A 12,840-nucleotide genomic window follows, 5' to 3' on the forward strand; every position below is an offset into this window, starting at 1 on the left:
CCAACCAAAATAATGTAAATTGAGCTGAGGAGCAGGCATCAGTTATTTATAACAATATATGTCTATCTGTGTTCTCATGCATTTTCTAAGGAATTTTGAAGTGAAACCAACGGAAGCACTACACAGTCTTCAAGTCATTTTACAGAAATTTATGCAGAATCTGCCAACAGACTGCACAGTATATGACAATACACTAGATGCTATAGGGCATTGGTATTCACTTCGTAAGTATATAGAATACATTTTATATTTTTAAAATATATACTCTTTAAAGATCTAAAATTTTACTCAGTTTGAAGATTTTGGTACCACCCAATATGGTGCCGATATTGCAATATGACTCAACTAGGCCATATCACTGTACAGCTGAAGCTTATTCTTCATTAACATCATATCAATGTATGTAGTGAGTGAGCCAAAAACTACATAAAATGTGTAATCATGTACAAGACAGGACTTACGTTTTCTTAATTTTCCCACTCTTTGTTCAAACGAATTTCAATTAAATGATCAGATACAATTCCCATACTTTTATTTTCTGTAGGAACTGATGAGGTGCCAATAAATTGTAATATATGTTCTTTCCTTACAGCCTTTAACTGCTGAATAGTCACTTGAAAAATTATACAACACCCTTGACTTTCTTGCTCTAAAAATGGTTGCAAAATGTCTATCAGTGTGTGATCTACTCAAAGTAATCCTCATCCGTTCAAAGTGGAAATTAAATTCCAGAATTGTTCTGAAAATAAAAAGGTCCATTAAGGTAGAATAACCCTAGAATACCTCCCCCCATGTGAAAAAAGAAAAACACTGGTTTATGCGCATCAGCATTTTAATTGGACAAAGCAAGAAAACATTGATTACAGTAGCAGAGTCATTATCAATTCTCAGGGCTAACACCTTTCTAAACAAAAGGGTCTGAAAATGTCCGTAGGCACTGCCTAATTAAAAAGAGTGTATCATGTCAGCTAAAAGAAACCAGCTCTATAAGGCAACAATTATAATGTAGGCCTCCCCATTTCTCTGGCAAAAAGGGCAACAGTGTAAAGGTTGAATCCACTCAGGTTTGTGATACAAAATACTGGCGTTTCAATAGATATTAAAAAAAACATCAGAAGTGTCATACATGTTCACCCTTTAACATCTGAATTGTGTTAACTTTTAAGTTTGCACTGCATGGCAATGCTGTCTTGTCCCTGCATGGAAGAATCACGTGTGTTGCACTGTGCCAGTGTCACATTTGATAGTGCCACTCTGCTACGTACAATGTTGGAGTTAACTGTTGAGTTATCAAAACAAAAAAGAAAGCAAGCACCCACAGTTAACAGTAGCATTTTACTTACATTGTTTCAAATGAATGCATGGTTATTTACATGTGGAGAAAAGATTTGAGGCTGTCCGAAAGATATGAAGGAGAGATGGAATGCAAAAATTAAACACTCTTGGTAATCAAATTTGTCCAAGTACAAGAGAGGAAAAACTGTGCAATATTTACCTGCCCTTACAGAGAAACAGCAGTGGCAACAATCCCTGCAATTGGTTTTAATCCAAGAGAAAATGAGAAAAAATTAAACCGATTTCCATTCCTCAAACAATAACTAAGGTTCATAACTTAGCACATGATTCAGACTGAAACAGTTTTTCATCTTTAAAAAAACGACGACCCCTCGTTGACTGTCCGAGAGGGAAGATGTGAAAATGGAAGCAATTTTTGAGTCAAATGTAAAACCCAACAAAAAAAAAAAAGCGCAAATCCAAAAGTTTCTCCTTTACAGTTTTATATTCATTTACAGTTAACTTAAAAATGGTAAGAGCCCTGGTTCATGGCCAGTCTTGCCTACCACAAAGGGCGTAAATACCTGTGTGGGTCAAATTGCTCCTCCCTGGCTCCCCTTACCTCAACCCCCCATGAAATCCCATTTACATCTTCTATAGATGTCAACCTCCCCGTTAGGTTCCACGTCCCAGTAAAAGTCTTAGTCCTGCCGCAAATGGAGGCGGTGTTACACAGCCCCGCGGGGCACCTTACAGCCAGTAAGAGGCTGACGGTTGACAAATCTCCCACCCCACCCCCTTATCAGTGTGTGGGGTATCCCGCGGCTCCCATACCGGGCTGGTTGGCTAGCATACTCCCATTCAATCCCTGCGTAGGCTCCATAACCCCACCGTTACTGATGGCGCTCACGCCAGTCCACCCAGCACTGGCCGGTAAGTGACTGCAAAAACGAGGGAAAGAAAGAGAGAGAGAGAGACAGAAAGACAAAATGCCAGCAGGTTAGAAGAGACAAGGCGACAGGGAGCCAGGGGGAGGGCATATATTAGAGCTACTAGAATCTGGACAGGCTAGAATGAGAACAAGAAGGCAAACAGAGTTATCAGAGGTCGTGAGGATAAGGCAGGCTGGGCGAAAATGAAGCTAGCAAAAACAGGCTAGTAGAGAAAAGTGGAGGGCATTTTGGAAGGGCCAAAGGGAAATGTCATTTGACTAAAATGAGGCAAGCAGACAAAGAGCATACAGGCTAAGAGTGAGCTATATAATCCCTTCTACCACCCTCCCAACTGCTGAAGAACATAAAACAGTAGCGATAATCAAGCTAAAGTAAGAGAAGCTACATTGTGTAGGACAACAATGTAGATTATCTTGATTTGTCTTGCAACATTTCTACATTTGGCCACAATGTACAATACACTAAAAATGTAAATTGTCTTCCAATTCACATAACGTAGTTTGAGTTTTACCATCATTTATGTGAAAACAAAATCCTAAGAACAGAGTGGAGATGGACAGCTTATACAGGATAGACTTTATCTTCAGATTTCAAGTCAAAAAGAGAGGCTTAGCCTTTTTCTTAGGCATAGCGCATTTACATTAGACAATCAAACACACCACCTCTGCTTTTAATTACATTTACCTTACATCTTCGTACATAACCCAGTTCTACAGCGGTTTCACCAGGAATTTTAGACTCAACATATGGCCTTTTGTTTATTTTTTTAGGCGCACAAAAGTCATTGCACATATGTTGTCCTAAATAAAACAAAATTTGAAAACAATCTACAAATGATATTTCACATGGCCTACTGACATTCAGACACATAGCAAATCTTCATGTATTGATGAAAAATAATTCAATGAAATTAAAAAAAAAAGGAAATAATTTGATCTAAAAAGCTATGACATGGATGTAGACACAAATGACTTGACAGCCTTGGAGAACACAGTCAGTCCTTATACACAACAGAGAATCTTAGAAACCTGGGGAAGCTGATCTCCATCAACAAACTATCCGTGTCTAAAAAACTGGGCAACATAAATGAAAATCTTTGTTCCGAAATTTGAAAAACGATTTGAAAGAAAAAAAAAAAAGCAAAGAAATTATACATCATCTTACTGTCATGTCAGCAATTATGTTGTAAAACTCATGTGGGAAAGATAAGGGTAAGTTATCAGCTAATTTAAGACAGTTTCCTACTCACCAGTAACATTTTTGGAATTGTCTACATGTTTGAACTATTGAATGCTAAAATTCAAGTGACAAAAAAACAAAAATATGCCATTTTGGAATGGAACCCTTCAAATATTGAATGTGCTTTACCAGCGAGGGGGTTATAATGACACCCTGAAACACAGTCAATGATAAAATAAAAGTTCAGGTATGTATTTTTTTGGTGTGCTTTTGTCTCAATCTTCATAAGCTGAACATGGTGAGGGGTTGGCGAGGGGAAGAGGAAAGAGGTGGGGTTGGGGGGTTCACGGCTCCCTCCTGTGGCCAGAGCTGGCGCTCCCTTCCCTGGTCTTGGAGGGGGACCCTGGGTGGTGCTGGAGTAGGAGGAGGCGGAGGAAGGGAAGCCCTGTGCGCACCGTGCTACTTACTTGAAGCCCTGCTGGTTCCAGGCCTGGCCGTAGACGCCGTAGGTGGGGACCTGCCAGCCGTTGGGAACATACTGGCTGATCTGAGGCCCGTTGCCGTACCACTGGCCCCACTGGCCGTAGGGCTGGGCCGCGGGGAAGCCCATCTTGTTCTGCTGGAGTGAGAACGGAGCACAGTCAAACAGTGTATGACTTGAGGCAGATTTTTGCCTTCCAGAAAAATCCTTTGTTGGAAGAAAAATAACACTGTTCACTGTGTTCACCTATGCACACACGGCGTGTGGGGTGAATTCACAAGTAATCTGCAAGATACGTGACGATTGCTTAATACCTGGGCACTGGCCCGAGTTCAGCACCAGAGACATATTCTTCTGTCCCTAGGTTACAGTAGCTGATGTGGCCCAAAATTCACCAGCCAACCATTCAATAACTTACAGATTAAAATTTTGGAACAGCATAGGACCTCCAAATGATAGTTGATTATCTGCCAAACTGGCTGGTAGACTAACCCCCTTCAGCCAACATTCCCCAGCATTTCACTGTTGGTTGGCATTACTTTTCATCCCTGATTCAACAATACAAATACATTTCCTCCACGACAGTTGAATTGAGGCTAGAAAAGATTAATGGGAAGTGGAAAGCATCCAGTCACTGAAAACAATGGGCATTGTCTTCAAAAGGGATGGAGGTGAACGAGATACAGAAAACTTAATGTGCAAAACCAACAAACCAAACTGCCCAAACTCAAAATTAATCAGTTTTTTCAAGCATAAATTCTCTGAAAGCTTAGTGGTGTCATTCAGGGATCTGCTGTGAAATTCCCTGACTTTACCAAAAAATTGTATGACTTTCCTCTCCTGTTGCAAACTTCCTTCCAGTTGTAAATGTTCTGAAGGGATAAATGAATGTACAAACATCGGGAGGCCAACAAGTGATACAATAAATTGTTTTGAAAGATACTAATACAGTCAGGATGAGGGGTTCCATTTCCCCATGTATTTCAATGAGTACAGCATGGCTTAAGTTCAGCTCAAGTTGTATGCACTCACAGTACTCTACAGATTGGATTGGATACATGTGTCCATCAAATTGCAGATGTCATGCTTATGTTAGTCTTCAGAGCTTCCAAGAAGGCAGAGATGTGGTCAAGGCAGCCAGTGTTTTGTTTGTGCAGCATGTATGTTATTCTTACCTGGGGCATAGGCAACTGCTGCATGGGGTTCATCATGTCTGGAGTCTCCTTGCCCCAGTAGCATTTGACTATGTGGCCCTCTAGTGAGGTGCCATTCACTGACACGATGGCATGGGCTGCTGACTCATGGGAATTGAACCTGGACAAAGATGGAGGGAGAGATGAGGAAACACCAAGGAATAAAAGCCTCATTTCCTCTATAATCATTCAGCAATAATGACTTCTCCACTGCTGGAAATCTGCTCCGACTGTTAGAAAACTCTAAAGAGGATGAAAATCCATTATCTGGGCTGACTTGTCTCTGATAAAAAAATATATATATATATATACACAGCACAAATATTCTATAACGTGAGCATCCAAATGACATTTTTAAACTACATCAGGAACTAAAACTGATATTGGAACTACGTCTGCGAGCAAAGCCTGGCTCTCGCACCAAAATTATCCCTGCTACCAGAAATTGTAGAGGAAACACATAGGACCAAATGCTTTTGTATATAATTTATACCGGTCACATCACAAAAAAATACATTATACTTTGACTTTGGTTCATTAGGAAAACAAAGTTTAGAGGGCAAGTATAAATCTGCCAGAACTCGTGACATACCTCACGAAAGAGTAGCCTTTGTCTGGGAAAACTCGGATTTCCATGATTTGTCCAAAGGGAGAGAAAGTCTGTCTCATCAGTTGTTCTGGAAGCCACAAAGAAAGGGAACATCAGATATCTTTATGTTTCCATGTGGGTAGATGTGTCATGAAAAAACATTTGCATCAAGAGGAGAATAGTGGCATACTGGTGACGCAGCCTGGGATCCACAGGCCGGCTCTCTTGCCTATTCTAAGTTTAAATTAAAGGCCAATCACTATTTTGGCCAATCACTCATTAAAACACACTTTTATAGACTTGTTCTTAAGTAATTGATTTTAGAGAATTGATTATGTCTGATTTCTGTAGTTTTTAGTATTCCTTTTACTGTTATTACCTCCGCAAAGGAGGTTATGTTTTCGGTGCCATTTGTTTGTTTGTTTGTCTGTCTGTCAGCAGGATTACGGAAAAACTACTGGCCCGATTTTCATGAAACTTTGTGGAAGGGTGTAGCATGGGCCAAGGAAGAACCCATTAAATTTTGGAGCGGATCTGGATCCAACTCACGAACAAGCAATAATAGCACGAACCTTGGCGGAGGTCTGCGCTCTCCAAGTGCCCTTCTAGTTGAGTATTTATTGGCTTTCATTGTAAATAGTTTATTCAACACTTTCAATGTGGATATTTTATTTCCCTGACAGTAGAGCACTTTAGAACTTTGCCTTTGAAAGGTGCTATACAAATATTTTAATCATCATTACTATCATTGTCAGTTTCATTAATAGAAGTAGTAGTATTCTGACCTGTCAGTCCTGTGCTGACACCGCCACAGTACACGGTGCAGTTACTGGGGCTGGACTGGTTCACTACTTCATCAAAGGAGAGGTGCTTGGAGTTATCTGGCAGGAAAAGATGGAGACACGCCTGTTAACACATGAATCTAACAACCCGAGTAGCCAAAAAACTGAGTATGAAAGCAAACATGACAACGCACTTTCATAGGTGGTCTTTGGGGCAGGGGGCTTTCTTGTGGCCCAGTTAGTTCGAATCTGTCTGCCTCCTAACCACTGACCACCCATCTGCTGAATGGCATTCTCTGCATCCTGAAACACAGCAAGAATTGGGTCATCCCATCACGCCACACACTTAAATAATGCAGCATCTACAATGGAACCCCCCGGAAACTAGAGAAATTACAAAGCAAGATGTGCGGGAATAACTGAAAATGTCCATCACTACTTCAAACATGCTACTTTCTCAATTTTTCTACATAGAACGGATGTATTTTTAAGGAGTACGTTTTACAACAATGGTAGTGCTGTAGAGCCCTGCCGATAACAGCAGTGTTGAGGGTTGATGGGGCATCAACAACAATTAACCAAGAGTAGAGGCGTTTTTGACTACTCACCCACTTGTTGAAGAAAGACACAAAGCCATAGCCTTTAGATTTCCCTGTAGCCATATCTTTCACAACACGGGCATCCCTGTGGACAAACACATTGATGGGACTAGATCAGAAACATGTAGCACAACATAATCACTTTGAAATTTTATCATAATCAATGAATGACTAGACTTCAATGACATAAAAGGTGTGGAAGGATAATAATTTAGTTTCTCTTTGAAACCCCTAAAAGTGGTATTAAAGTGACACATGTCCACTCTGAAGCAAACTACACCATAATTCCATTAGATGTTCTGAAAGGAACTGGTAGACCATTTCTAGCAACATAGGTGAAATTAGAGCAATTTTAAAAACAAAATGTATTCAAAATGTCTATCACCTAGAGATTAAGTGTGAATAATTCATAATATGAAATGTTTGTGCAGATTTTAGACAAAATATCCCAGACGAACATAATTTTATTTATATATTGGTTGTGGGGGGGCTGTTAACAGCCACTGTGAGTTCCTTGTAGTTAAGTTGTATGTGCCGACTACCGCCACCTCTCCTTTTTGGATAATCCCTGCCATCACAGCCCAGCTTCCTTTCCCACTGTCTGTCCTTGAGTCAATAATGTTTGTCAGTAAATATTAGCTGGATACTTACGATATCCTGCCAAATGGGCCGAAGGCAGCTTTGACGTCTTCTGTGGTTATTTCTGGGCTGAGGTCTCCGACGAAGACATGGAAGTGATCTGCAGAAAAACACACTGCTTAGGTGACGTATGATATGATACATTTTCTAATAAACTTGCTACACAATCTCCATTTAAAAATGCCATAACAGTTCAAGAGCCTAATTTCTTGACTGGATTAGTAGATTTTGGTCAGTGTTTGTTAATAGTAGATGGGCAACAGGACATCCTGACAACCAAAGATTACTCTTCACAAGTAGATATCATGTGTCATGTATCAATGTGTGACATGACAGTGGTTCCACCACTACATAAAATCTGTAACAGTATGTGCAATGGGATTGAACAACAATAGTTGTACAAACTTTTCCAAAATTTTGTATGATTAACAATCATTAAATCCTAAAAATTATTATATGTGTGCATCAGACTTTCCAGACTGGAAAAACATATTCCCACTGATAAGTGCTTGGACTTACTACTTGTGTCTTTTTTCTGGCTGGTTGGCGTTGTGGCCCAGTTGACTTTGACCTCCTGTGGAGAGGGGCAGAGAGAGGACAGGCCAGGTGGGGTATGTTTACATCATTCACAGTATAACACTACTGCCTTCAGCTGCTGTAGCTCTAAAGAAATAATCTGCCTGTCGCACACACTGGTGGCGACTGGGAAGGAGCTTCACTATGAGCGCTCATAATTTAAAAGCTGACCTAAAGTACTGCGAAAATGAAAAATCCAAATGACTAGGGACATTAAGTTCCATTTAATATATCTCAAATTGTCCCTCATTAACTGTAAAGGATGACATATTGTACTGAAGTTACGCTACTACTACTATTACTGTTGGTATAATGCAGGTTTGACTGCAAAAAATATCCATCATAACAAGTAATTTAATCGTTTAATGAATCTTAAAATCTTTTCTCAAATATTTTTAAAACTGGAAAAAAACTGCCGCCAATAAAGTGAGATAATTTCACTTGTCTCAAGGATACCGTTTTAAAATGAATTGGATTACTCCTCTGATCTGAGGATTATGTCACTAGAGTCAAAAATTATTTTAACAAGTTGATTTGTCTTGAGAAACAAAATTAAAATTATCTTACTTTATCGGCAACTTTGAAAAATTAGACTAAGATTCAATTCGCAATTACATCACTTGTTTGCATGGACATGTGTTACAGTGTAGTCTAAAATTTATTGAAACTGGTCAAACTTAAAATTCTGAGAGCCAACATAGGCTGTTTTGTCGCAAAACAACCTGATGACTGGAATATCAATGCTAAGTAATACGTTAATTCTCTAGAAGGCATATCACATAAAACGTCCACACCCAGAACCCACCCGTCCCCACTCACCCTGTAGATACGATAGCTTACCTTACCCATTATTTTCCGTCCATTCATAGCTGCCAGTGAGGCAGCAGCATGCCTGTGCTCATAGAATTCCACAAAGCAGTACGGATCATTTCCAGCCGTCTGTCAACAGGAAAACAAGACTGATATCAAGTCCACAGCAAAGGTAACATAATATAATCACTGCAGATGACAAGAGCCAACCAGTATATCAGCCAACCAGTTTTGGGCCCCAGTATCAAAGATTGGTAGAGGAAAATTAATATCCGGTACATCTGTGGGTGAAGATTTTCTTTTGCGGTTGCATAAAACATCAATCACTCTTTGAATTCTTCACATTTGGTCCTTGCATAGCTATGCTGAATACTTGACCACTAAATGTTAGTTACTTGACAAACCATCATTATAGCCATTCTTTACACCAAACAGAATTCAGACAAAGCAAACACGCATCTTCTGGTATGTTAACAGAAATATTTTCCCTCAGAGGGACTACATTTAATGTGGACATAAAAAAAAAAAAACATGGATGGTTATGATAAATCCTAATTTTGTGTCAATACCATTGGTCCACCATATTGATGTAATAGGCCCTATTGAGGTATACAAATCTCTTTCAGGCCAGTGTTGATGGCAACATCATTTTTTTGGTCAGTCCCTGAAGACAAAAAACGAAAAGTGTGTCCAATACCATGGTGAACAACACTCACATCAACTATCATTTTACAGCTCTTGCAGGGTCCGATCTGTGTGAAGACCTGCAGAATGAGGGGCTCAGTGACATCCCTGGACAGGTTCCCCACATACCTGCAAACAAGGGGAGAGAGATGGAGGGATGGAGTCTTTGTGAAACAGGAAGTAGCATGCAAACAAAGGCTAGTTACCACAGCTAGCTACAACCCAACCTTCCAAATTTGACAAGAACAATTCATTAAAATCACATGAAAGCAAAAATAACAGTAACTTAAATAAGAATATGAGCAGTCTCTACTTTATATGGCCAAGTAGAGTGTGGTGACCACCTTCTTGGAGCCGTCTAGGCCTGTCTCTCTGAGCGTTGACGTGGCTTGTCTGCCAGCTAGCTAACGATAACGCTAGCCGGTGGAGAAATGCATTCAAACGGGCCTCATGCTAAGCGGTCTGGCAAGCTAGATAATAAAACGACATACTCCATCCGCGAAAGGCCCCATGATTATTCACTAACAATACACACAATTAGTAACTTTGTGAATGCATCATTCGACATATTTGTGCATTTTGGAACGAGTACCTCGCTAGCTGCGTTTGCAGTTTAAGCTACCGTTAGCTAGCATTAGCACTTCAGTTTCATTTTCAGACGAGCTACGGTCCCGTCTATTTACACGGCTCAAACAGACATTACGGAACACGCTCATGTCGAAAAGCCAAACGCTCATTATTACAGTTTTAAATGGTGCTATCGTCGATGTGGAATGATAGCGTGGAAATATCATCGATGTTGTATTAAAATAACAACGATTGGCGGTTTTTGTTTGATAGAACAACGTGGAAACATTGCTAGCGTTTAGGACGCGCCGTAGTTACACGGAGCCTTCCCGTTCCAGGACATAGACAGGGCCGCTGTTACTCACAAGGTTTTGGGTTGATCGTCGTCCATCATCATGGTTCAGTGGTCGCGTCCTGAGAAGTGTTTAATCCGTTGACATACAAATAGCTTGTGCTGAACTTCAGCGACCGCAAACGTAAAGGTTATATCTACTATTTTTATATCAATCGGTCCCCGAATCTGCTCACACACACCGCAGACAGCCTCAGTCTGATGCAAACAATGGGAAGTTGAAGATGGCGGAGGAGCGGCGTCAGCAGCGTCAACCTGCGCGCTGAAATGAAGCCAAAATCAAGCGCTCTCTCTCTCTCCAATACACACGATCGCGCGCGCGCGTACACTCACTAGGCTCTGCCGCCACATCTGCATCATAAAGTCGAAATCTATCGACTCAATACCTATAGTTAACTATGCAGAATAATGATTTGCACGAAGATATTCGTGGTTTTAGTCCAATCAACAAAAGTACAATAGAGGAAATAACAGCTGGGAACATCTGGGAAATGCACGTGACCCAGCCACAGAGTTCAACTACATGGCGAAAGATAGACAACTTGACTGTTATTTACTCGGCTTTTCTGCAGATACGGCGTTGGAACAGCGTTTTACCATTTTTACAACAATATATAATTGCCCGTAATGCATGTATGTAACAAAACACGTGCGCCGCCCGGGAATCGAACCCGGGTCGCAAGAATGGGAATCTTGCATGATACCACTACACCAGCGGCGCCGTTGTAGTAACTACAGGAAGCCCATTTTATTAAAGAATAGAAAGGAATAATGAAAAGTAAGGCAATTGATGGAGATAGGGGAACAAAAAGAAAAAAATAGATAAAACAAGAGGAAAAATAAAATCCATGAGAAACACATATGGCTCTGCTGCTTATCACAAGTTGCCCAAAGTCATTATTTAATAACAGGCCAACACTAATTTAAGAAATAATTGAAAATGTTACAGAGGAGAAGAGCGAGAAGTTTGGATACAAATTCGAGCCCCGCCTGGAACCAAGGTAAACCCAAACATTAAGTGGGAAGTTTTTTTTAAATATTTCGGATCAATTAAAAAATCTTTTAAAAAAAACAAAACAATGGTGGAATATGAAAACACATTAGTCTATATTTTAAACACGGCGTGTATTTAATACACATATGTATTATATGTCGAGACGAGAACTTTTAAATAATGAATAATTGCATTTTGTACTGTTTCATGACAGTGGTAAAATGGTGAGGTTATGTTCATGAACCAGTAGATCTAAAGCGGATAAAGTGCATGTCAGCAGTGTCTTCACAGCAGCAGTGGGAGCTGGAGTGAGGCTGGTGCTGGAACGGAACGCTGGTTGCTAAGGTCTTGTTTCTAGGTGCATCACTTGGCAGAGCTCGGCGTTCTAAACGACGCATTTTGCTCTTAAACACGGAAGGAAACACCCACGCAAATCTTGTTCAGCTAAAACTCAGACATTCTGTAATTCACCTTGAATTCAGCTATTTTGGCCTGTTTTATCGGTATTTTTCCGTCGAGACTTGAGCCCAAGTCCTAAGACTGACTTTGATGGCCAATATGCTAGGAAAGTAGTAGCCTATTATGTGAAATTATCAACACAAATGATGTGATGAATGCAGACGTCCCCTGGTAATAGCCTAGTAAAATCCTGCACAAGCCTAAACTGACTTGGCAGTAGTTTTGAAAAAGAAAACCGTTAGCCTACTTTCTTGATTTGTTTTGACTCCTTGTGAAAATAAAATATTGCAGATGGCACAGTCAGCTGCACATGTATCAATAATACTGCCAAATACACCATGTATCCTAACGTTTTATTTTTGCATTTTGTGCATTCATTGTTTTATTTTTTTCTGATGTGCAAATTATTTTTTTAGTCAGTAAACATGTCTGAATTTAATTAGTTATGAGTCATAAAAAAGTCAGGATAGTTCAATAAAAACAAATTGGTGGATAATTCTCATTTCTTTAACTTCAACTCCTCACTTAATAGGCCTAGAAGTCCCATGAGAATTGTAAAAGCCTATAAAGCCTACATAAGGGAAATGTTTCATTTTTTATAGGACGTATAGGAAATGAAATGCATCTTATTAAACGTAGCAATTCTTCTTTTAAGTTAACATATTCCCATCTTAAAATGTGAATTTACTGTTGCAGAGCTTTGATGTG

At 39.9% G+C, this 12,840-nt stretch overlaps 1 protein-coding gene and 1 non-coding gene across 3 annotated transcripts; both read right to left on the reverse strand.

Moving 5' to 3' along the window:
* Window positions 1-814: 814 nt before the first annotated feature.
* LOC139667093 (cytotoxic granule associated RNA binding protein TIA1-like) lies at window positions 815-10,894 on the reverse strand. Of its 2 annotated transcripts, none has more exons than XM_071546498.1 (12): window positions 10,693-10,894; window positions 9,793-9,889; window positions 9,107-9,205; window positions 8,210-8,264; window positions 7,703-7,790; window positions 7,061-7,136; window positions 6,647-6,755; window positions 6,456-6,551; window positions 5,674-5,758; window positions 5,064-5,202; window positions 3,875-4,023; window positions 815-2,216 (listed from the first exon to the last, which is right to left on the reverse strand). In XM_071546498.1, exons 1-12 carry the CDS (start codon window positions 10,722-10,724, stop codon window positions 2,078-2,080), a joined length of 1,164 nt encoding a protein of 387 aa, XP_071402599.1. In that variant the 5' UTR covers window positions 10,725-10,894; the 3' UTR covers window positions 815-2,077. The 2 variants fall into 2 exon arrangements, with proteins under 2 accessions (XP_071402599.1, XP_071402598.1); XM_071546497.1 differs by having other exon boundaries at window positions 3,875-4,026.
* Window positions 10,895-11,329: 435 nt separating this feature from the next.
* On the reverse strand, window positions 11,330-11,400 carry trnag-ccc (transfer RNA glycine (anticodon CCC)). Its single transcript has one exon. It is a non-coding gene; the product is annotated as a tRNA-Gly (tRNA).
* Between the last annotated feature and the right edge of the window lie 1,440 nt (window positions 11,401-12,840).

This window comes from Centroberyx affinis, unplaced genomic scaffold, assembly GCF_046629955.1.
Source record: "Centroberyx affinis isolate AG114_WGS23_722 - 3 ecotype Tasmania unplaced genomic scaffold, CSIRO-AGI_Caff_v1 ptg005288l_1, whole genome shotgun sequence".
NCBI lineage: Eukaryota > Metazoa > Chordata > Actinopteri > Beryciformes > Berycidae > Centroberyx > Centroberyx affinis.